Source organism: Tenrec ecaudatus, chromosome 15 (assembly GCF_050624435.1).
Source record: "Tenrec ecaudatus isolate mTenEca1 chromosome 15, mTenEca1.hap1, whole genome shotgun sequence".
NCBI classification, from domain to species: domain Eukaryota; kingdom Metazoa; phylum Chordata; class Mammalia; order Afrosoricida; family Tenrecidae; genus Tenrec; species Tenrec ecaudatus.
In genome coordinates, this window is record NC_134544.1 from 25,712,026 (window position 1) to 25,737,442 (window position 25,417).

The following is a 25,417-nucleotide window of genomic DNA, read 5'->3' on the forward strand; positions in this document are numbered from 1 at the left end:
AGGTCAGAATAAGGAAGGGTGTGGGGGCTGGTACGTGCGGCACAATGACCAGAGGGTAGCTGGGCTCTGGGGCCCTCTGAAGACAAGCTGTCCCTTGAGGACGAGGCAGCTGGGGTACTGGTAGACCTGTTTCCTTTGGTCTGGGGTTGAGGGTGCTGGGTAGGGCCGTGCATGTGTGTGTGTGTTTCTAGGAAGCAAAGCCCTTGGGGCAGAAAGTCAGGTGCCTCAGGGACAGGGCTCATTCTACTTGGTGCTGCTTACCCTCCTTCCCTGCTGGTCTTGATGTCAAATCCCCAGCTTGATGTAAAAATATTTCACAGGCAGGGGAAACCAGGCCCTGAGGGCCCCCTATTTAGTAGCTTATCAGTGGGTAGTTGTGGGTAGCTGGGACCTGGGGAAGGGCAGGGACACTCTGGAACCTGTAGCACAGTGGTCCCTGGGCAGCCCACTGGAAGGCATTTCAGGATGTCAGCAGCCAACAGGTTGTGGCGGGAGTGTGTTGGCCTGATAGGTACTGGGACCTGTCACCTCTGAGCAGCAGTGGGGGCCTGACTGTCCTGTGAGCTTGGGCCTGGAGACCTGTGTGTTTCCCAATGCTGGAGTTTCTTGAGGGTCATGACATCATGCCATGCTAATCATGTTACAGCCCACATGAAGTACGAAATGGAGCCAGCTCAGTCCCAGGCTGCTGCTTTTGCCCCCTCCCCTGGTGGGCCTTCGCCGGCACTAAGAACCTGCCCCGGGCTCTCTGCAGAATAATTCATCAATGATTCAGGAAATCATTGGGTCTAGAAAGTCACTAGACTCACAGGAGGCTGAGATGGAAAGGTGAGCAAAGCTACAGGAACCCTGGCAGGCCCACCCTTCTGCCACCCTCTGCCGAGGGGGCCCGGGGTCCAGGATGGAGGGACAGGAAGAGGATCAGCCTCCTTCTCACCAGGATCCAGCAGAGCCTGCTACTCTAGGGCAGGGCCTAGTTCCTCACCAGGGGTCATCCCTCCCTCTGTGGGCTCTCTCGGTCCCACCCCACTGCACTAGTCATTTCTATCAAGCAAGACAAAGGTCAAAGTTGGACACACTGGTTGGCTCCATCAGCCTCATGCTGGCTGGCCTCTAGTCACTGGACAGACACTCCGTGTCCTGTCTCCCCTCACCCCCAATACTTCACTGATGCCTCATTGTCCCGACTGGGAGGTGACTGGGGTCCCTGTTCAAGGCAGAGAGCTCTGCTTAACGAGGGAAACATAAACTGGGCTTCAGCGCACATCTGTCCAGATTCAGGAGCTGGGCAACCAAAGGCCTGCAGCTTATCACTCCGCCTCACCTCTGCAGTGTCACCTTCTACAAGCGAGCTGTGACCCATCCTGCCAGGGGCCACCTTCCCCTGCACCTTGTCTAGGCTAAGCCAGATTCACTTCTCCCAGAATCCTACTCATCTCTGCTGAATAGCCCATCTTCCATGCTAGACTAGGCTGCCTGTCATCTAAGTTCCCAGCCCTAGCACATCTCTCTGCCCTCTGGTGGTTCATACCTGTGGTCGGTACATAATCTGTTGTCAACTTGAGATTATTAAGCGTGAATGGGGTGGAGTGTAGCTTGTCAGTCAGGTCACTGCTTGATGACCTCATTGGGTGGTGCTAAGGAGATAAAGAGCTCACTGGAGACAGAAGACACACACTCTCCCTGCAAGACATTCCTATTGACAAGACACACGGAGCTACGCTAGAGCCCTGGAGCTGGAGGAGCCATGTGGAGACCCACACCAGTGTTGAGATGTTTCTACTGCCACTGGATCCACAAGACTTTCTACCCACTGGCCTGTGATCTTTCTGCAATTGGTGTCATTGCATGTGTTGCATGAGTCTGAAGAGGACTTTATAGATTGGTATTGGACATATGGGCCAATATTGGATTTATGGATTTGATCTGGACTGGGCTGGGATGTTTTCTTATTGTCCAATTACTCTGGTGTAAAGTTTTCGCTTATACATATGAGTGTCTATGAATTTGTTTCTCTAGTCTATCTAGACAAGCACACTCCCCATGGCTGGGGGTGGGAGCACAGCGAGAGGGATGGGGCAACTCAGCATTGCCGGGACCTTCTCCAGCTTCAAGACCAGCCTGTGGGAGGGGTAGGAGGTCCATATTCAGTGAAGAAAAAGGAGATTCAGGAAGGTTGGTGACTTTCTCAAGGAGACACACCTAGTCATTGGCAGAACTGGATTTGACCCCAGGCCTGTCTCTTGAACGCGTGAAGTTCATGTTCTTTGCATACACTATACCATGTCCTCCAAAAGGAAACATCAAGGAGGTGGGGTAGGGAATGGGAGAGGGCAAGACAGGAAGAGGAAGGAACGAGGCAGGAGAACAGGATGGGCCACAAAGGGATGCTCTGAGAGGCATCTAATGGCAACTGTAGCACCTGGTGCCAGGGGGCCTCCTCGCCCACATCTGGGGCCTGGGCTTTCCTCCTCCCACAGGGAGCTCCACCTGCCCGTCTGCCCCGTCCTTGGAGGTACGGCCGGTAGCTACCTTCGCTGTCCACTTCCGGGAGCAGCTTGCGCAGCGGCCTCTTCACCTCCCAGGTGCTGCTGACGAACGAGGGCATCACCCGGAGCAGCTCGTCCCTGTCCTCCTCCCGGATCACAGGGATGGTCTCCAGGATGAGCTGCATCTGCTCCAGCTCGTGAGCCCCTGGGGAGATAGACGGGGCGGTCACGGTGCTGCCCAAGCGAGGGCTGGCTGGGCACACGTCCCCACAGCAGCACCCCGTGGCCTGGGAGGGGCCGCTCGCTGGGCACACTGGCCTGGGCAGAGGGGACTCACGTTAGGGCCTCCACCCTGTCACCCTGTCGCTACCTTGCTACGTGACTGTGAGGCAGGGGCTTGTCACATGGAGGGGTGGATCAGGCCATTTTGGAGGCCGCACTCCCAACAGTCTGGGACTGGGGCTGATGGGCCAGCTTGAGGAAGACCGAGTCAGCCACAGCTGAAGGGACAGGGACAGACCAAACTCAAACTCTCTGCCTTCGAGAACTCCAACGAACAGAGAGACTGCAGGACAGAGTAGGACGTCCCTGTGGGTCTGCAAGACTTTATGGGAGTAGAAAGCCTTGCCTTTATCTCAGAAGGGGCAGGGACAGGTCTGGCCCAGAGCTTTCCAAGGGTGCGTGCCCGCGCCTCTGTGCCCACCCTGTAACAGGCCAGGGCAGGGAGCGATGTTAAGGCTGGGAAGCTGCTTTGTCCTTTCGTCTCCATGAGATTTGGAAGTCCCGCAAGAGAAAGACAGTTAAGAGGAGCAGGTTTAGTTGCAATGTGGCTTGGTCAACGGAGGTGACACCCAGCAGAGACAGCTGCTTTGCTCCTTGGGGCACAGGGAGGGGCCAGGCCAGGCCTGGGGGAGAAGGATCAAGGACACACACACACACACACTCCCTTTCTCTCATTCATTCAACAGCTATTTATCTACTGAACACTGTCTCCAAGCTGAGCCTCCTGCTGGATGCTGGGAAGGCACAAGACCTAGGTCTCACCCTTGAGACACTGGAAACAGTGTGTATCTCAGCAACTCATCTCGTCCTACCTTCCGCCCCCAAAGCCATTTCTCAGAGTGTCCGCAGGGCCATTCTGACGTGCATTTTCTCTTTGCTTCAGTAGCTTATCCGTTTCTCTCCCTGAGGTCAAATCCTCCACCAATCCTCTCCTTTCTCACGCAGCCTCCTGGGTCCCCACACTGTACCTCGGCCTTAGCACCGACTCTCATGGGGCTCCAGTCTATCCGGAGCTGGTGGCCCAGGATGGGGACGCCATCCTTCCCATCTCCCATGCCCTGACCCCCAAATCCCTGCACGGCACTGTGCATGTGTGCATGCCATGGATGCCACGGAGTCAGGATCTTCCCCCAAGGTGTCACCTGGACCGTGCTCCGAGGTGGGCTCCGGGAGGAGGGTCAGTCCAGGGACTCTGGGAGCCCTCAGTGGGATAGCCTCTCTAAATGAACCATCCAGATTCCCCACCAAGGAGAGGTAGGTCCGTGGCTTCCACAGCCACAGGGACACTCCTTACGGAGCCGCCTGGGGGCGAGGGAGGTGGGCAGCCCTCAGGTCAGGGTAGTAGGCAAATTAGGCAAGTCAGTCACCACACAGTCCAGAGGGATGCGCGAAACTGGGCAGAGGGGAGGCTGGGACATGGGGCCAGAGTCCTCCGTGTGGGGCCTGACGAGGACACTGGTGGGTGTGGGCACAATGAGGATGGACGAGGCGGGGACAAGGAGAGGCCATCTGGCTGGCATGTGTCACAGAGAAGGGCTGGTCTATGAATAGCCCTGTGGTGACAGTGAGCGTGGAGGACGTGGGCTTGCAGCCTCTGCAGACTCAGCTTGAGAGGAGCATTGAGGAGGGGCATGGAGCTGGGCGAGGCCCCAGCGGGGGGTGGGGGTGAGGGTGAGGGGTGGTGCCAAGCAGGGGTGGGGGTGGAGAGAGCTGGTGCTGAGGAAGCAGGACCAGTAGAGGTCAGAAGCCATTGAAGGAGATGCACCTCGAGGCCAGGAGCAGGGTGCAAGGCCAGGGACTGAGAAGGAGGGGCTGATCCTTACTGATCAGAGACCCTAGGTGGGGACCACCACGGGCCCTAGGGCCCAGACTGGATGAAGAGCAAGGGGCTGGGGCAGGCGCTTCGATGGGAGGGAAGCTGTAGGGGCGACTGCGGAGGAGTGAGTGGGGAAGCAGCAACACAGACAGCGAGTATACAGACTTCTCTTCCCAGGAAGAACACACACATACACATGCGCGCGCATGGATATGCAGGGAATCCACACCCTAGGGACTTGGAGAAGGAAGGCATCCCTAAGGGCAAGGCCTATGCTGGGGTTTGAAGATTCTGTAGGAGTTTTCCAGGCAGTGTGGGAACCTTGGGCCAAAGTAAAGAAAAACGGGAGAGGTATGAGGCCCTCACAGGGGAATGGTGTGACAGCAGGGAAGGTGGAGGGGCTGGAGAAGGGAGGGAAGAGGGGCTGAAGCTGCAGGGTGGGTGTCTTCGTGTTCCATCTCATGGTATTGGGATCAAGTCATTACGCGATTTCGAAAGCTCTGTGCTCCCAAAGTACTGTCTGGCAGGGTGCCTGGAGCACACCAACACGGTGCCACAGAGCCCCGGGGCCATTGCAAAGATCAGGGAGTGGGCTTTGTGGCCAGCGTGGTCTGGCTTGTGGTTCTCCCCTCTGTAAGAGGCCCAGGCAGGAGCAGGGGCAGTGTGGCTCGGCACTCACCGGCAAAGAGCATCCTCCCTGACAGCATCTCTGCCAGGATGCAGCCGGCAGCCCACATGTCGATGGCTTTGGTGTAGTTGTTAGGGGAGAGGAGCAGGCGCGGGGAGCGGTACCACTTGGTCACCAGCCCTTCTGACAGGTAACCCTGAAAGACAAAACACCCCATTTCCAAGTGTCCCTCATTTGCAGACGCCTCACCAGCCGCTCTGCGGGAGGAAGGGGAGGGAGGCTTTCTGTTCCCATTAAGAGTTACAGGCTGGGGAACCCTGGAGCAGCCCCACCCTGCCCCATTGGGCTGCTAGGAGTCTGCAGGTGGGCACTGAGTTGGAGTTTTCCATCATGGATGGAATTGTGTGCCCCCCCGAAGATATGCCGAACCCCTCTTCTCACTTGTATACTGTGAATGGGACCCTTACCTTGTAGACTCTATCTTTCATTAGGGTGGACCCCAGTAGGGTGGCTTATAACAAGGAGAAACAAAGAGATACCCACCCAGGGGGCAAAGGTCATAGCCAGGACTGCCAAGTGCCCGGAGCTGCCGATGTGGACAGGCCTTCAGACCTTCACCTAGACCCAGTGCCCGATTTGGACTTTTGCTTCTCCAAACTCTGAAACAATCCTTTGTCTTCCTTAAAGTCACACCTGTTGTGGTAATTTGTTACGGCAGCCCTGCTGTCGTTGTTAACTGCCACTGAGTCTGTTCTGACCCACAGCACCGTGTACACCACAAGCAAAATGCCGCCTGATCCTGTGCCACCCTCACTGGTGTTCCTGTGCCTAAGCCCATGACACAGCCTCTGCGTCCAGCCATCTCGCCTGGGGTCTTCCTTGCTTTATTTTACAAGCACGAGGTCCTTCTCCAGGGCCCGGGCTCTCCAAGGATGCCAGAGGAAGCCTTCTTCCAAGGCAGAGCGGGTTGTCCTTTTAGCACTCGATGGTATTTCAATACTCAGCGCTAGAGATAGCCCCAGGGGACCCAAAGGCGCTCTGATGTTGAAGTGGGTGACTAATCACAGGGGTGGCATTTCAAACTCACCAGCTGCTCTCTGGGAAGAAGGTCAGGCTGCCTGCTCCTATAAAGATGTTCAGCCTTGAACCCCCACCGGGGCAGCTCTGCTTTGCCCTTTAGCTGGGAGTCAGGACTGTCTTGATGGCGGTGAGGTTTGGCGGGGCCCAAGATGGTCTTTCCCTTCCTCCCTCCAACCCCCTCCTCACCCTGTTTTCCCTCAGGGGGTGACAGGACCCACTTTACGCTGGTTCTTTCCTGTGGGTCTTGAAGGAGCCTTTGTGGAGAGAGGTGTGGTTCTAGGGGGTGGGGTCAAGTTTGGTGAGGGTCTTACTAAGCCCTGGAGCTCTCCTTTGTAGAGCAGAGAACTATAGATACGGGCCATAGATGCGGCAAAAGGAAAGATTTCCTACCTCGACTCCCTGTAACGATGTGTGTCACATAAATCTGGACTCATCAGAAGATGGACAAATGGAAGTTCATTACCACCATCCACAGTGACTGAATCTCAGAAATAGCTACATACTTGGCTGGGTCTTACTAGTTGCTTTGGCCACAGTCATTGGAATGGCTGGTCTCTGAAGCCAGCCATCAGGCCCGTGTTGAGGACCAAGAAGCCCATCTATCCCGGCGGGGTAGGTCAATGGAGCATCAAACAGCAGAGATGGGTTCGTGACGGCTGGTCCAGAGGAGGAGAGGTGTTTGACCTCATTCTCTTTGGGGGAAGTAGATGTTTCTGCCGAGTCGAGCCGAGCCGCTGCTCAGTGACCTGAGGTCTGGGATGGAGTCCCTCGCGCCAGCCTCGAGTGAGGGGACAGGCGTGTCAGTGATGAGGAGCATGCATCGAGGAACCGTTTTCGATGACATGCAGAAAGCCGGCTCTACAGCGCCACTCGGAAGGAAGGCATCCTTCTGGAATGCCTTCAGCAAGCAGCCTCTCTCAAGTGAGAAAACAGGCCAGTGTGAGGTGAAGGGGGCCCAAGGCTGACTCTGAGGGGACCCGACATGAGATGCCCCGGATGATGGACACAGTCGTCATTCCCAGCTTAGCCTCTGGTTTTCCTCTCTATGGATGTAAAAAGGCAACACCACAACAAACAACAAACTAACCCACGGAGAACCCTAACTCCCAAGACGCTTTTGGCCAAGGAGTCTGGCCTCCTCCTTTTGCTGGACGGCTTCAAGCTTAGCAACATTCATGAGGACAGCGCAGGACCAGCAGCTTCCCTGCTGGTGTTGAATGGGAGCTGGAGTCCCCACACCTGACAGCAGTGACGGCGACAACCCCCCCTGAGAGCCCAGCCCTGTTGAGCATGGTCCCTTTCGCCAAGTTGTAGTCCATCCCTCTTCCGGGCAGGACCTCAGCCTAGCACCAAGATTAAGGTGACCAGACGTCCTGCTTTTGGTGGGACAGTCCTGATATTTAACAAATTTTCCCACGTCCCAAGGCGTTTTTAAAAAGTCCTGATTTTTGGAAAGAATGCACGACAAGCTAGGGTATATGGTTTTCGGCTGCCATGTGGCTATTTCGCCAGGATATGAGTTTTCTCAATGGTGTCCCGCTTTACCAATGTTAAAATCTGGTCACCTTAACCAAGACGGAAGGGAGACACACCATGGCTGAAAACGACCACAGGGGACCTAGTCTCCAGCTGGGACCTCACTGCTCTAGCGCCAGCTAACTCCTTCCTATGTGTTCAGCAGGGGCCCTCTTTGCCTCTACTTTGGGCCATTGCGGGTAGACATTCCAACGGTGGAGGGCCACCGCATCCATGGCCGGGCCACGTCACCGCAGGCCAGCCTCCTCTGGGCAGGCTGGACTCCTGGGATGGGGTTAGAGGCTGTCCGTGGTGCCTCGGCTCTTGAATTGGCATGGCTGCTTCTTCACTTCTCTGTCGCAGCGCTCACCCGTGCCCACGCCCTCAGTCGATGATAAGCCCCTCCTGAGCAACCGCTGAATCTCCTCCACCCTATTTCCACCCTGCCCGGCGCTCAGCTGCCTCCCAGGAGGAGTTCAAGGACCACAGCTGCATCAACTAAGGGCTGAATGAGTCAGAAGCATCTCAAATGGTCTGATCCTCCTTCCAATCCCTCCTCCCTCCTTCGGTAGGGACACCGGCACTCCTCTTTGTCACCTTTGACTCGATGGCAAATTCCAATTCTTACTTTCGAAAGTGGGAGAGGCATTCATGTTCTCCGAGGGATTGGCAACTGGGATTTTTGAGTTTCCTCTGTATAAAGCAGGGTTTGCTGTATCATTGGCACTCAGTGCAACCCACCCCCTTTGACCGTACAGTTCTAGGAGCTTGGACAGATGTGCAGAATCGTGTCCACAACCTCGCCCTCAAGATTCATGAAAAATTCTATCAATTCCCTGTGTAGGCCATGCCTGCCTGTCCCTGAGCACCCTCTGATCTGTTCTCGGGCCTCCTCTAGTTTGGCCGTTTCTAGAGTGTCGCTCAGTCAGAGTGGACTTGGTGGCTGTGAGGGTCTCATGTAAACGGAAGGGCAGTGTGTTGCTTTTCAAGGCTGACTTCCTTCACCCGGCAAGATGCATGTGAGCCTCGTCCAGGTGGCTGGGTGGACAGTAGTTGGTTAAGAGTTTATGTTTGGTTCTTAAAAGAAACTTAGAGGTAAGCCAAGGCAGCTGCAGAAGTTCACACCCCAGTGGCTTCGCTAGAAATCATGGCAGAAAAATAAAGAAAAAAGACAGGAAAGGGGTGAGATGGTCAGGGACAGTCTTGAGCAAAGCAAACCCCAAAGGCAGGTGTCAGGAGAGGAGTTTTCTTGGATAGACATGTGGACAGTCTTTTATGAAAAAGAATCCATAAAACCATATCAAAGCTATCGAGTCGATCTTGACCATAGTGACCCCCACAGGACAGGGTAGAACTGCCCCCTGGGAATTTCAGGAGCAGAAAGCCCAGTCTTTCTCTCTTGGAGCTGCTGGTGGTTTCGAAGTGCTGACCATGTGGATCGCAGCCCAATGCGTAACTACTACTCCACCCGGGCTCCTTTTATGTCTTGGTGATCTGCTCCATGGAGAGTCCAGTTCAGGACATGACAGGAGCCAGTTCTAGCCTGTCACCTATGGTCCCTGTGAGTACCAGTGGGCTTAATAGCATCAAAAGGGCTTTGTTGATGTGTTTCTGGATCACAGGAGATTGCAGTCACAGAAGGCCCAGGGGAGCGGAGCTAGGACCCAAAGGAGCCCCCATCCTTGGGTCTGTGTGGCCCTGCTGTCAGCTGAGATGAGTCTTGAATGTCTGAGTGGGAGACCTGCTGGGGCCACATATGAAAGTAGGGATCTGAATTCAAGAGAGAAGTTTGAGTTGAACAGAGAAGTCAAAAGTCAAAACTTTCTAGAATGGGAAAAAAATAAGTCTTCCAAGAATCCCCCCAAGTAGAGACCCAATCTTATCGGAACAGCTCAGAACCAACAAACATTGACCCAAAGGCAACCTTCAAATGGCCTTTCTGCCTGAGCCTGCAGGGCGAGGGTGGCTGCACCCTGAACAGGGACAGTCAACGAGAAGTGAACTCACGATGTACCACATCTGGTCGACAGGGGTCAGGTGTGGGGTGTGGGCTTACAGTGGTGGTGGGTGGGGGCACCCTGGGCCCATGCATTCAGGACTCGCAGGCCAGCGGGGCCAGGTTCTGTGTCAATGTGGAGCATCTAGCCTCTGAGGGAGCCTGCAATCCCTGATGGCAACCCGTCAGCACTCACGAAGCAGGACTGGAGCTGCCTCCTCCCACTTGTCCCCTCCCTCCTGCTACCTCGGGGCTCAAGGCAGTGAAGTTGGCTCTTAAGGGGCCACCAGGAGGCAGCAGCATATGGTTTCCAGTCAAACCTCTTCCTGGAGACCAGCTACTGTTCCAGGGCTGGTTCCCAGTGGGCCACCCTGCCAACCTTTGGTCACGGAGCGCCAAAGGGAGCCTTTGGCTCAGAAAGCGTGCGAGGTGTTTGGGAAATAACGTAGCAGCAGCTGTCCGGTGAAAAGGATAATTAGGGGCCCCTAACTGATGCAAAGGGAAGGCGTCATTATGTGCTGCCCGAGCTTTGAGGCTGCACAAGACAAGGCACTGTCCCAGCTGCAGCAGACAATTCAGAACCACCTCCACCAGACTGGCTGTGGAAGGTGGTGCCAGCTTTGTTCCAGAGCCACCACGCCTCTGTGCCTGCCCCCTCAATGCCACCTGTCCTTCCCCCAGCCCCTTGCCCCCAGTCTGATCCCATGGGATGGGGGTGGGCAAGTGTGATCTCATAGACCGCTTACTCTCCCGCTCTGACGAACTTGTAGGAGGAAAGTGAGGCTTTTTCCTCCTGTAAAGATGTACAGACTTGGCAGCCCCCAGGGCCCATCCTACCGATGGGGTCGTCACTAGGAGTTGGCTTCCTCTCCATGGAAGCGAGGGGAGAGTTGAGCTGTCTAATGAAAACGTGTCCCTCCAGGTGGGTGAATGTAAGTGGGGACAATATTCCCCCAAGAGTCAAATCCCAGCCAACTGAAGTTCGCCGTGTGTGTTGTACGTCCCTGTGTGTTGCAGGTGTTGTAGGTTGTGGGTATTGTGTGTGCATCTGTGGTATATGGGAATTGTGCACAGCCCTGTGTGTGCTGTGTTGTGTGCATGGTACGGATGTGTGCTATGTATATTTTGTGTGAGCATGGCGTGGGTGGGAGGGCCGCCTCCCCACGAGGTGCTGCTCACAGTTGCCCCTAATCCCAGACCGGTGGTGGGGCCCTAACCTCCTCAGCTTCCCACCCTGATGCTTCCAGTGTGTGTCCTGGGAGCCCCGGATGACTCAGTGCCCACATAGAGGGCACCGAGTGGACAGAGGTCTTCAAAGAGCCTGTAATGGGGTCAGAGAGGGGCACATCCACCGTGGAAAGATGATCCAGGAACCGAAGCTGGCCAACATGGACAGAGGACTTCTGTTCAGTAAGGTTCCCTCTAGCTGGGAATGCCCACACTGGGCACTGGGCAGGGCCCTCAGCTGCCCGAGGAGCTGACGGTAGATGGAGCCTGAGAACTCCATTGAGATTCCAAGTCTCCAGCTCTGACCATCTGACGTCTCACAAACATGCCTCCGGAGTGGACGTGCAGGTCTTCGGGTCACACTTTGGGCAACACTGAATTTCAAATCTCACTTCCACCAAGGCTTATCTAACCCGCCTCAGGGAAAAATAGAGCCCCCCCCCAAAAAAACACACCCTCCAGGCCACCACTCATCTGATCGCCTGTTGTACAGCAGTGACTCGTGTGCATCTGGGAGGCTGGACTCTGTGTTGCCAAAATTTCAAATACCAGCAGGGGCATCCATGGCGGACAGGTTTCAATGGAGCTTCCAGACTAAGACAGACTAGTAAAAAGGGCTGGCAACCCACTTCCGAAGAATAGCCAACAAGAACCCTGTGGATCGCGAAATCATCGTGTCTACCATATTGTTGGGAGGCGTGCCCCAAAGTGGGAAGTGGTGGCAACAATGGACATGCCAACAATCTTGAAGGTGGCACAGGGGCGGCCAGTGATCTGCTCTATTGGATGTGGGTCAGAGGCAGCTCAAGGGATTTTGGGAGAGGCAGAGGTTCTAAACACAGAATGGAAAACCTCATGGAGCGATAGGGGATCCTTCCCCCCACAATTGTGACCCTGTTCTACCTTACAAGTCCTGTTAGACTGGAGCATGTACACTGGTACAGATAAGAGCTCTTGACACATGGAAACCAGGACAGATAAACCCTTCAGGACCAATGAGAGTAGCAATACCATGGTGGTAGGGGAAAGGTGGGGGAAGAAAAGGGGAACCAATTGTAATGATCAACATACGACCCCCCCCCACACACACAAGAAACATAAACATGAGTGAAGGGAGACAGCTGATGGTGTAAAACATGAAAATAAAAATAATTAATAAATTATCAAGGGTTTATGAGGGTGGGAGGGTAAGGGAGGTTAGGGAAAAAGGAAGAGCTGATACCAAGGGCTCAAGTAGAACGAAAATGTTTTGGAAATGATGGTGGCAAAAAATGTACAAATGTGCCAGATACAATTGATGTATGGATTGTGATAAGAGCCCAAATAAAGTGATTTATGAGAGAGAGAGAGAGAGAGAGAGAGAGAGAGAGAGAGAGAGAGAGAGAGAGAGAGAGAGAGAGAAGTCCCTCTCCACCTGGAAGATGCCCCAGAACACCGATTCTCCAACACTGGTGTGCAGTCAGCCACTTGGGGGTCTTGGCTGATTCAATGCTGTGCTTACTGGTCCATTTGACAAGGGGATGCTGATGCTGCAGGTCGGAGGTCCACCCTAGCAGGTCTAGAGGACCTTCAGTCTCTTCACCTGCCCAGAGACTTTTAGACCCGCCTTGTTAGGGTAGGCAGCTTTGCGGGTTTCTCAGACGGGGCAGCAGTCTGACCTGCAATCAGGTTAATTCTTCCTCTAGAGACACGCATTACAAGCTCATTTAGAAAACACCACCCTCCCAGAGGCCTGGTTTAAGTAGAAATGGATGACCTCCCTCTCCAAAGTCGTCCCCGTCGGAAGGTATCATTCTCACTGTGCCAACATATATGCATTTGGCAAGGAGAATTCTTTACCAAAAAGGAAATATACCACAGCCAAATACCACTTCTTCTGGCTGATTCCCAAACGCATCCTACTAAACTCCTTCTCTTGAAAATAGGCAGCAAGGAAGCTCTGCCATCGAACACACGGCTGTGAAAGTCCAGCCCACACCACAAGCCTGGCTGAGTCCTCTGGACACATTGTTTATGCAGCTAAAATGAATGCAAGGAGAGAGTACGGCTACCCTCACCAGTTACTGCTGAGCTGGCCCCAACTCAGGGCGGCCCACCTGGGTGAGCAGAGCTGAGGTTTCTCTGGCTGGTTCCTGGCAATAGATCGCCAAGCCTTTCTTCCACGGTGAATCTGGATGGATTCCATCCTCTCACCTTTCGGTTAGCAGCTGAGTTTGTTAACCATCAGCACTACCCAAGGACTGCGGGCTCACCCCGAAGGTGTCCTCAATGGGGATCAGCTGGCCTCTTGGTCAGGGGCAATGCCCTTTCCCAGCTCCACGCATGGGGGAGCCTGGTCAGTGAAGTTTACCATCTCTACCCATGTGTTCATGGCTATCAACCAGTTTCTTATCTGCCTACAGACCTTGGTAGAGGCCTCTGGTCCTATGGTCACCTTCTTTGTTTGTTAATCAGCAGGGGCATGGGAGCAATACAGGTGGGCTCCTATTGAAACAAAACAAAACACCCTTGACTGTTTTCTGATTCAATGAAAGATCATGGTCACAAAAGAAAACAGCCATTTCTTCACGGGTCCACATCATGGTCTGACTCCTGTTGAAGTTCAAGGAAACAACGAGCTGTTGTTTATTTAGAAAGGCACCCTGATAGGCATGTTACCACCAACATCATGGCATGCCAGGTAATTAGAACAAAGTGTGCTTGCATTGAGGGAGTGCTTGAGTAGAGACCCACTGCCTGCCTGCTACCTTAATGCTTAACATTTAAACATATGTACATATGTACATAGACCTATATCCCTATCATTATATATTAAGCCATTTACATATATGCATGCCTAAATGGATGCCTCTATAAATGTCTGGGCTGGTTAGGGTGGATGAAGGGAAGGCTTGGTTCAGCTGCTCCAGCCTCAGTTTCCCCTCTGGTCTCTGTTCAGTTTTGAGGGGCCCCGGGCTTTCCTTTCAGTGTTGCTGCATGCCAATCTAGAGCCCAGAAAACTCCACCCATGATTCCGATTTGTCGCCACGCATGGGGACCGGTGTCCTACATATCTTTCATTCATGCACTTTGGAAAGGCAGGCTGCGTTTTCGCTGGTCCCCAGTCAGCGCATGGTTCTATTGCTGGCTCTCCACAAGTGGCATTTTGACACGAACCCTTGAGTAGCCATCGAAGGAACGCTGATTCATGGAGAGTAAATGTGGATGGGAAACGAGCCAATAATAAAAGCTCACTTACTGTGTGTTAGGCACTGTGCCAAAGTGCTGTTTTATGTATTAGCGCTTTGAATTATCAAATTGACCCCATGAAAACGAAAAAGGTACAGAGAGGCTAGTCACACGACGAAGGTCATGTTAGGTAATCATTAGCAGAGCTGAGTTCAGACCAGCAGAATCAAGGCCGCACAGTCATGCGCTTTACATTATTTTAGCTGAATGAACCACAACTTGGAACTGGTTTGAAATGGTTCCGTCCTGGTTGAAGCAGCGACACTGGGATGAACCAGAATCTGCAAGGCGTTGAGTGTTTCTGGAATGAAAACCCAAACAGGGAAAACTTGTGAGGCGAAGCATAGGCCTGGGAGGGAGACTCAGAGGAGACACGGGGAGCTCTTCCGGGAGCTCGATGGGGGAAACTGAGCCATTGTCGGGACTGCGGCAGTGACACATGGCCGCCATCTTTGAGCAGGGCACCGGTGTTTCTAATTCTGCTGGGCAAGAGATGCGGTTGTTGTGCTGTGCAAACACTCCTCTTGTTTTCTAGGAGGGAAGTTACGTTTCTGGCAAGGCAGCGACCCCTGCCTTTCTCTGTCCCTGTTGTTGTCCCAATTCTGGTCTGTCCCAGCTTCACTTTGTCGGCCAGGACGTAGCCAGGGAGGACTGATTTGGAGACCCGCAAAAAACCCATCTCTGGGAAGTCTCAGGAGCCCTGGGCGGCACTGTGGTGAAAGTGCGAGTCTGCTCCCAGAAAGGCTGGTGGTTCAAATCCACCTGATGCCCCACACGAGTGATGTGGCAACCCGCTCCCATAGAGATGGCTGCTGTGGAAGCCCCAGGGGGCAGGTCCCCTCTGCTCCCAGGATTGCTATGGGTTTTATGACTTTAGAAAACTTAAATGGCTTTACAATATGTCCAGCGATCCATCGAGTGCTAGGAACGAAAGTGCAACCGGGAGCTAGAGTGAGAGGTTGGCATGATAAGAGGGTATTAGAACAGAGAGCAGAGGGCAGGGAGGATCCCAAGTCTTCCCCTCTGCCCCCGCCCCCACGGGAGGGCAGCGTGCTCCCCTTTCTCCTGTCACCCAACAAAGCCTTCTCCCGGAGCCCTTGTCACCAAGCAGGGATAACTAACAGGCAATCCGGCAAGCAGAGGAAGAAAGTAGTATTTGTTGTGTAACCTACTATGCACAAGGGATTTTGCTAGCATTGGCTTAGCTGATCATATGACAGCCCTTGCAAGCTAATCCTTCTTTAAAATGTTACATCCCAAGAAATTGCTGAAGGGCCCGCTGGCTAGGCTGAGCTGGCAAGGCTTCTGTCCACTCAGCAGCCTGGACTCCTTTACCCCCCAGTTCACACCTGGGCAGGAGGGGAACAGCCTGGAAGCGAGGCCGGCAGTTCTCTCTGTTTCTCAGTGCCCTGGGACAGCATAAGGGGCCATTACCTACTGGCCAAACAGAAAGAAGAAAAACCGTAAGCTAAAGGAATGCTTGCAAGGCCCAAGGTGGAATTTCAGGCTCTGATCACCAGTCAAGATGGAATCACCTTGACATTTGCTGGCCGCGTTAACATCCTAGGCTAGAAGGAGCCTCAGTCGATGGAGAAGCGCGGGCCTCTGAAATCCTTCTGTTTCCTCGGGCACGCAGTATGGCTGGGAACTTCTACTTAACATTCTCTTAACACTGGCGAGGGGAAGGGGACCCCTTGGTCTGCTAATCTTGCCCATGGCCAGCTTCTGTGATAGGACTGCATCCGCCCTCCACCCTCACAAAGAAAGGCCCGCTCCACCCCAAAACACCCGTGAGTCATTGTACCAGATGATAACGAATCTGTGAAGTTTAACTATGCCTCGGTTGAAGGGCATTGGAAGTGCCACGGACTTCTAAGAGAACTGCCAAATCTCTCTTGCAAGAAGGAGAGCCAGGAGGCTCCAGGCTGGGCAGGCTTCACCTCACGTACTCTGGATGTCTGATCAGAAAAGACCAGACCCTGGAGGAGGAAAGGACATGGTGCTTGGTGAAGTACAAGGGCAGCGAGAAAGAGCAAGGCCCGTGGAGTAACCGATGGACACAGTGGATGAAATGATGATATTGCGTGTAACAAGAAGGAGGAGGCTGAAGCTGGCATTGGTGGGGGGCCGGGGGGTGTCGGGGGTGTTTCTTTCTGTTGTACATTGGGTGCTGTGAGCCTCATTGACTCGACGGCACCTACCAACCACAGCGAGTGTGTCTATCAGGCGTTCCCCATGTGCGAAGGTGCCTGATGCGGCCGTGCTTAAGTTCTCGCCTGCTAAACAGCAAGAAAGGGTGGGGACCAGCTGCTCTGCAGGAGGAAGAGGCCATCTGCTTCTGTACAGACGACAGCCAGGGGCTGGCAGGAAACGGGGCGTTCACAACAGGGAGCACAAGGAAGGAGGAAAGCCCTGGAATTGATTACAGTGACGGTCCTATGAATGGGACTGAACTGTTGAGATGTCCGAGAGATGTATGTCGGTGAAATGGTTAAAGATAAGCAAACTAAAGCATTACACGTTTTAAAAAGGGCACAGCGGTAGAAACGCGGCAGGGCAGTTCTGCGCTGTCTTCTAGGGTTGCTGTGAGTCAGAATTGGGTTGAGTTTGGGTTTGGGCTCCCCATGTACTTGGTAAGCTCTTCACATAGTCCCTTCACTCAAATGGGGTGCTATGATTGTGCCTCCTCTACTCACGAGTAGACCCAGGGGCCACAGGTTCCCCACGGGATAGTTCAGACGGGAGTCCTCTCCTCCTACCCTCTGCCTCATTTCTGCTCTCTTCTCAGCCTTGCCACAGCTGCTCCCACCCCCTCAGCTCACCAGAGGATGAATAGTCACCCCTATTTCTTTTTCACAGACCACTCAACATAAAAGGGGCTTCCCTGGGGCTCCCCCTCCTCAGAGGGCTTGAGGTATAAGCAACGCAAATGAAATCAGTAGACTTAAGTGAGGGGACAGATGCAGCAGAAGCAAAATACACCCTGCATGTAGCCTTTTGCCTTCCTTGGAAAAAGAGCTTGAGTGATTTTTTTTCTTCAACTCCTCAGGCATCTGTAAACAACTTGGTTTAATACGTTTCTGGTTGGCCTTAGGCTGCAGCCTGCCCTGTGATGGGTATACACCTGGCAGGGAATTGGATGATAGACTATGCAAATGAAGTGACAATAGACAACTACGCAAATAAAGTGCCTGTGGCCGATGGAGAAGGGATTGGTCCATTTGTGCCCTTCTCCCTGGCTGAGAGGGGACTAATCTTTGAAACAGGCAATGAGTTGGCTCGCTCTGCAGCTGACCCACAGAGGTTTCTCAGACAAAGAGAAGCAGAAGAAAGAGAGAGAAGGAATCGGAGTGAGAGAGGTGGCAGGTACGACCTATAGATCTCTCTATAGACCTCAACAGGCCAAGGGCTATAATAGAGGCCCAGTGGCATGCCTAGGAGGGGCCCCGTGGCAGTGGCAGTGGTGACAGAAGGCTGAGTGACAAGGAACCTTCTCCAGGGGCTGAGAGAAGCCATGTGAATTGGCCTGCACCGACGCAGGGCGACTTTGCCTTCCTGCTTCCTCATCGTGAGGGTGGCCTGTGGATCCCAGTCCCAAGTACCCTGTTCCTTCCTGATTCTGGGCCAATGGACCTCATGTGGAACTCCCACTTGTCGGCCAGGGGAGGCTTGCAATCTGCTGTGAGGGTGAGCAGATTTTAGGGGAGTGTCCAGACCAAGAAAAATCCCCAGTGACTCCTGGTACAAAACCGGCCAGTGAAAACCTGACAGGTCACTGTGGTCATCGTGGGGATGGCCCAGGAGCCGGCGGCATGGTGTTCGGCTGTGCGTGGGGTCAGCCAACAGGAGCTAAGAATAAGGCAGCAGTGAAGAATGATGAGAGATGGCCTTGGGGCTCTTCTGCCTCCCTCCCTGATAGGGTGGGGGTTCACATGGCTGTTAAATGCCAGGTCGGCAATTACAACCCCCAGCCACTCCACTTGAGAAAGACAGGGCTTTCTACAGTCTCAGAAACCCACGGGGGCAGTTCTACTCTGTCCTATAGGGTCACTAGGAGTCACATCGAGTCGATGGCAGTAAGTTTGGGCTTTGGTTTTCCTCTCTCTTAGCACTCTATCACCACCCCAGCTTCCTGCCCTCCTCCCCTTACCCAGCCTCGCCATTCCCACCCCAAACACCCCAATTCCTTTTCCTTGGGGCAGAGCTCTGTGAAGGGAGAGCAGTTGACATTTCCCATGACGTGTGTATCATGTGACCATCATGGGTGTCAGTGTGCAGGCCTCCGGCACCACGTCAGTCGATTCCTGCACTCAGGATTGAGTTATAAGTGGGAAGGCAGTGTGAGTATCCACCCACCCAGAGCAGGCCTCAGTAAGTGCCACTGTATCAAGCTAGCCTTTGCCACTGTCAGAACACACAAGAGTGGGGCTAACAGGTTACTATCCTCCCCTCTCAGGTGCCATATTTACATGTCAGAGGGACCCTCTACAGACCATGTTCAGCATTGACTAGTTGGTTCCCAAGATACACCTATGGGCAGAGAGATTGGGCCAGTCCTTTGGATTAACTATTTCCTTGAGTCTTTGATTTCTCCCAGCTCTCCTTGGTTCTTTTTACAGAAAGAGACCAATATTTGCACTTAGATGACTGCTTGCAAGCTATGAAGACCCCAGTTGCTACTCACCAAAGTAGGATGTAGAAGGTTGTCTTTAGGGGCTATACTATATTAATTGACCTAGGGGTCCCCTGAGTCTTCAAGTCCAGAGACAGTCCCTCAAGGCAACTGGCTCTGGCGAAGGATTTTGCATAACATTGTCAGCTGTATGTTCTACTATGGACCTGGATATATTTACAGTGCATACAAATATGTCTATAGAAATATTCTCTCCCAAACCTATACATGCTTGTGGGCATCCTTCCTTCCATAAGTCAACCCACACCTTTTCAGCTTCCATGTCTAAGGAACATTTATTTTTAATTGGAAATGCAACTGGAGCAAATTACAATTTATAAAGAGCTGGCAAATACCACAAACATCACAAAGTACCATTTTCACTAATTAACTGCTTGGTAAAGCTGTGTAATCCCTCCCTCTGTGGGAAACTATGCAGGGCCTTTATTTTCCACACCTTTTTTTTTTAAAGCAACGAAAGAGGCAGAGGACTCCCTGGGTAGACCAAACTGTTAATTCATACACTAGGTTGCTAGCCAAAAAGGTTAGTGGGCCTTGGAAGAAAGGCCTATTAAAGTCATTCTCCATGGTGGGATCTTCTGTAATATAAATCATCTCCACGATGAGATCCATTCTGAGCAGCCAATCAATTGAAGGAGGAGTTTCCTTGGGGGGTGTGGCCTGCTTCCAATATATGTGGACATTCTGGGGACGCTTGCTTGCTTTTTTGCTGGGTCTGGATCCTGCATCTGGCTTAGCACCTGACCTTTGGTTCTTCAGCATTATCAGCTGCTGCCATCTTGCCTGTTGACCTTGGATTCACTCACCTGTGTAGCCTGAAGCCCTGTCTGATCTGCTGATCTTGCGTTCATTAGCCTCTCCAGCTATGTGAGTCAGAGGAAGCCTCTAACCTAGCATCTGACTGTGTGAGTCATTTTCTTGAGATAAACCTATTTCTCTCTCTCTCCATATATATATAATATATAGAAATATTTTTCTATATATGTATAGAAAAAGTGATATATATATAACTCGCTGGTTTTGCTTCTCTAATAAAACTAGTCTAAGACAACATACAAACGACATATGGTGAAATTTCACCATCTTCAATTTTAAGTAACTTTTATTTCTATGCTTTTATTTTTTTCTTTTCTCTGCTTCCCATCATAAATGGTATAAATTTAACATTATTTTCTGCTTTCAGCTAGTGTATGGAAATGAATTTTTTTTGGATTGACTTTCTAATCAGGAACACTGCTAAAGACTTTTATGAAGCCTATTAATTTTGTCTGTAGATTGGGCTCTGGTTAGACAATCAGATCACCTGCGAATAATCACAGTCTTATCTTGTTTTGCTCTCCAGAATGCTAAATATAAGTGCAGGGAGGAGCAGACATGATGCTGGGAGCAATCTTAGTGTGCTCCGAGTTTTAAGAAAAATCTCTTAACATTCCATCGTTAAGGATAACGTCACTGAAGGTTTTTCATAGCAACCGCTTTGGAGAGAAGGACCAACCCCCAAACCAAACTCACGGCCCTTGTAAACCTTCATGGGAGTAGAAAGCCTCACCTTTCCCCCGTTGAGCAGCTGGTTGGGTTTGAACTTCAGATTGACCGTGCAGTTAGCAGCCCGACACGGACCTGCTACATCACCAGGGCTCCTTGGGGGGAAGGAAGTGCTCTTTCATTTCAAGTTGGCACAAGTTCCTATTATTCACAGATATTGAATGTTCTAGATTGCTGCTCCTGCATCCAATGAGATAATCAAGGAAGGAGTCCTGGTGGGATTGAGGGTCATGGGTTGGGTGCTAACCACAAGGTCAGTAGCCCGAACCCACCATTCCTTGGGGGAAAGAGGAGGCTTTCAGGTCCCACTGTGATGGAAAGGCCCCCGGAATTATATAGATAGGGCTGTTAGGAGTAGGAGTGGAATTTCCAGCAGCAGGTTTGGTTCTGGTTTAGTGAGAAGAGCATGTGTTCTTTTTCCTTCTCATCTCATCTCTTCCCAATTAAAACAATAAATTTTCTGACGCAAAACCAACTTTATACTTCTGGGATGAACGCAAAGCTTAGAACGTAATAATGGCAAACCAGATTTAGCAATATATAAAAAAATGTGTCATGCTAAATTGAGTTCAACCCAGAAGTAACGATGCGCACACATCCGACAGGCCTGTAATTTTCCTTTCCCGTCTTACCCTTGTCAGATGTCGGTACCAGAATTACCATGTTGGGGAGTATTTCCTCTTTTATCCTTCTCTAGAAAAGTTTGATAAGATGAGATTTATTTGTCACATAAAGGTTTGGTTAAAGTTGCTTGTAAAACTATTGGGCCCAGGAAACACAGGGAATCCAGGACAGATGATCCCTTCAGGACCAGTGGTGAGAGTGGCGATACTGGGAGGGTGGAGGGAAGGTGAGGGAGAAAGGGGGAACTGATTACAAGGATCTACATATACCCTCCTCCCTGGGGACGGACAGCGGAGAAGTGGGTGAAGGCCAGGAGACATCAGACAGTATAAGAAATGACAAAATAATAATAATTTATAAATTATCAAGGGTTCATGAGGGAGCGGGAGGGGGGAATGAGGAGCTGATACCAAGGGCTCAAGTAGAAAGCAGGCTTTTTAGAATGATGATGGCAACAAATGTACAAATGTGCTTGACACAATGGATGGATGTATGGATTGTGATAAGAATTGTAAGAGCCCCCAATAAAATGATTAAAAAAAAGAAACAACTATTAGGCCCGAAGGGTTCCTTCTGAGATTTTTCATGACTGGCTCACTTCCTTGGATAGCGACCAAGCTTCTCTCTTTTGGAGCAGAAGTTCGTAAAATAATATTTTAAAATAATGTATGCATTCCCTAGTATCATTTAATAAAATATTCCACACTAGTTTGTTAATACTGTGTTGAGCTTAAATTCTGAGCACCCCAGCTCGCACAAAGCTCAGGATGGCAGTGACCATCCAAAATCCATGTGTAGGGTCTCCAGATTAGGCCTCCCTTGACTTCTTTCCGATCATCAACTGAGGTTGCAGACAATCTTGCCCTTGGGTAAGAGTGCCTTGGGAAGTAGATTACCTCCACCCCTCTCCAGCCAGCCCAGGGTCGGGGCAGTCTCGCCTGGGTATGTCCTTGATGGAGATCAAAATGCTGCAGACAGTTTGGGGGGGGGCGGTCCCCACAATCAGTCTCTCCTTGACTGCCTCGGTCGGGAGGCCTTGGACCCTTCCCGCAATCATGTTACTGTTCCCGCTTCTGTCGGCCCATCAGTAATGTGATGTGCTGATCTGCCACCAATCATGTTTTCGTGCCGGTGGTCTTTGCCCTCCCATGCCTTTTAAAAAGCAGTGTAGCTCAGCAAACCCTCAGGCACCATTTCCCCCTCCTGTTACTGACCTCCCTCATGTGGATGATGTGTCCGCCTGTGTCTTTGTCTTTGAAGATGTAATGCAAGTTCTCCTTACATTGTATTTGAGATGGGGGTCTCTTCTGTATTCTAAAACAGTGCACAAAAGTTTCCAAGCATAGAGCTTACAGCAGCCCCTTAGTTTGGGCATCTGCTCAAAAACTTAGTTAGGCTCCTTGGTACTTGAGGGCTGTCTGAGCAGCCCAGCTGGCCAGCCTGCGGAGGGGGGTGATGCCATGGAAGATGACTGGCTCCCGGCGTCCTTTCTCATACTGATTCAAAGCAGTCCCCGCACAAGAGTGTTTGGGGAAGGCACCTCCCCACCCCAAATGTCATGGCGTCCATGACTGGACGTCATGATTCATTTCTTCCGAGGATAAACGTCACATCCAGCTCTCATTCTTATTCTCAGGTCAGTGTTGGCTTACCGCCAGAAGCAAGGTGAGTTTTGTATTTCCTGACCCACAGGGGCTGATTTCACCATTTCCCCACGACACCCACGATTCTGCTCCAAGGTCTGACAGGCATCTGCCTCTCTCCCAGGCCCACCTCACCCTCCTGCAGAATCAAAGCCTCTTCTCCAGTTGACAATCCTGACAGGGTTGGAGTCCCCGGTAAGCCAGGTAAACACAAGCTTACTTCGGCTCACTGATCTTTACTGAACAGGTCCATTTTTTTTTCCCACCCAAGATGAGGTTAAAAAAACCCAACAGGAATCCAAACCACATGAAATTGTTCAGTGAAGATTAACAAGTGAGCTGTGTTTCCCTGGCTTACTGGGTAGCCCACTGCTGCCTGGGGTGGAATCTTGCTGTCGCTGTGGGAGCCGGCCGGTGTGATCTTACTGTGGTCGAGTAGTTCCTAGAAACCCAGACCACGATGGGGTATCTCGAATTGGACGGAGGCAAGAAGGCCGTGATGAGCCCTTTTTCCAGGCAGCTTGGGAACACTGCTCCTTAGGCAGGGCCAGGAACGGTGCTAAGAGCAGGTCCCCACAGGACTCAGCTGACAGGAGCGGCTTGGGTTCCTGAGACACCCAGGCAACTCCGAGAACCGCTGAGCTCTCTCCATATGGGTGAGAACAGTTCTGTTGTGGGTGGGCTCAAGGCTCGGATAGGATAGCAAGCGTAGTTAGAGAACTCTGTTCAGGGGAACATTGCTGACTGTTGCCCTGTGCCCCTTAGACCCTTTCCCCTCTCCATATAGACATCCCGAGTTACGCCTAGATGCCTCAGCAGCAGTGTCTGACCCAAGAGACTTGACAGGCCACCAGGGCTTGTGTAAATGTCACTTTGTGGGCCCATCCCCAGGCTCTCTGATCCAGGAGGTGGGGTTCAAGAACCTCCATTTCTACCCAGTGCCCTGGAGATGCTGCTGACTTGGGGGCCCGGTACTTACAGTGCCCTGTCCAAACATGGACGCACTGCTCCTTCCACACTCTACTTCATTCTTCCTCATGCACCCCTGAGGGGGTGCAATCCCCCAGCACCTGTACCCCACCACCATCCCCCATCTGTGCCTATGTGCATAATTACCCCAATTAAGCAGGTGCTCATTTACAATCCACGTAAACAAGTAACATTGCTAACAAGGGCTGTGATGCACCTGATTTCTCTTGTTGCATTACAGTGCGGGGGCGCGCACACATGCACACGCACACACTCATTCACAGGAGCTGCGGCTACGCTGGCTCCCAGTGAGTGCAGAGGGGATTCTCTGGACTCGGGGAAGACAACGGGATGGACCCTGGAGCGGAACAGTCTTTCAGACTGAGTGCTGCTGAGCCCCATTCTCTCGGAGCTGCGCATACAGATGACAGAGGGATGGTACCAGTACCACAGCTTTGCCTGCAACTAGTCCTGGCTCCAGACACGCTCACTCCCTTGACAACCCACCAGAGTCACTCCCTTCACAAGGTTCGCAGTCCCTGCTGAACCCCTCTAGACAAGGCCTGAGAATGATAAGCACTCATTTCACACAGCAAGGACCCCTGGTGGCATAGTGGGGTACGTACTGGACTGCTCACCACAAAGTCATACGATTTCTAGTCTCCGTATTCCCCAGGGAGTCGTTCTGCGGTGTCCTATTAGATCACTGTGGTAGTTACATCATCTATTGTCAACTTGAGACTTACGAGTGAAGGGGTGGAGTTTCGCCTGTCAATCAGGTTGCAGCTTGATGACCTCATTAGGAGGTGCTAAGGAGATAAACAGCTCGCTGGGGGCAGGATACACACTCACTCCCTATGAGCTATTCCTGCTGACAAGACACATGGAGCTATGTTGATAGCAGCCATAGCCCTGGAGCTGGAGGAGCCAGCGGAGACCCACACCAGCTCTTAGATTCTTCTACCACCACTGGATCCACAAGACTTTCTACCCACTGGCCTGTGATCTTCCTGCATCCAACATCATTGCATGTCTTGTATGAGTCTGAAGAGGAACTTACAGACCGGTATTGAACATATGGGCTAATATCAGACTTATAGACTAGATCTGGACTGGGCTGGGATGTTTTCTTAATATACAATCACTCTTTGATGTAAAACCCTTTCTTATTCACACACGTGTGTCAATGAATTTGTTTCTCTAGTCCACCCAGACTGACAGTCACTATGAGTCAGAAGCACCTCGATGGCAGTGGGTTTGGAGTTTTCTACTTGACAAAGGGATGCTGCAGGCTTGCAAGACAGGCAAGCCCTTCACCGGTGGATGAGGGGCTCTGGCAGATTGGGCCTTTCCCTTGTCTGGGCATTGAAGATACACTGTGTTTGCATATAGGGAATTCTGTACATTCCCGGACTAGGGTTTAAACATAACATGCCCCAGAATGTAAGCGGAATGGCCCAGGCCTCCATAACCCTCCTCTTCCACCTAAAAGCAAAAAAAAAAGATCCCATTAAATGGATCCCAAGTCGTGTTCTTCCTCAGATGTTGTGGAGGGAGGTCATTTTCTTAACCTCCCCTCCCCGCAACAAGCTTTACCTCTTTTCCAGTTTCGTTCCAGAAACTTCCTTTCGTGGCCTTGTAGGACAAGCTAAAGACCAACAGGCACTCCAGTATTTCTCTTT

At 52.0% G+C, this 25,417-nt stretch overlaps 1 protein-coding gene across 2 annotated transcripts in view; it reads right to left on the bottom strand.

Moving 5' to 3' along the window:
- The window catches only part of MAPK4 (mitogen-activated protein kinase 4), a 46,995-nt gene that overhangs the window by 6,835 nt on the left and 14,743 nt on the right, over positions 1-25,417 (bottom strand). For both annotated transcript variants that reach the window (XM_075533035.1, XM_075533034.1), the window contains exons 2-3: positions 5,267-5,411; positions 2,533-2,694 (exon numbers count right to left, since the gene is read on the bottom strand). In XM_075533035.1, the coding sequence (XP_075389150.1) occupies positions 2,533-2,694; positions 5,267-5,411 (307 nt within the window). The remainder of the gene's footprint in view (positions 1-2,532; positions 2,695-5,266; positions 5,412-25,417) is intronic.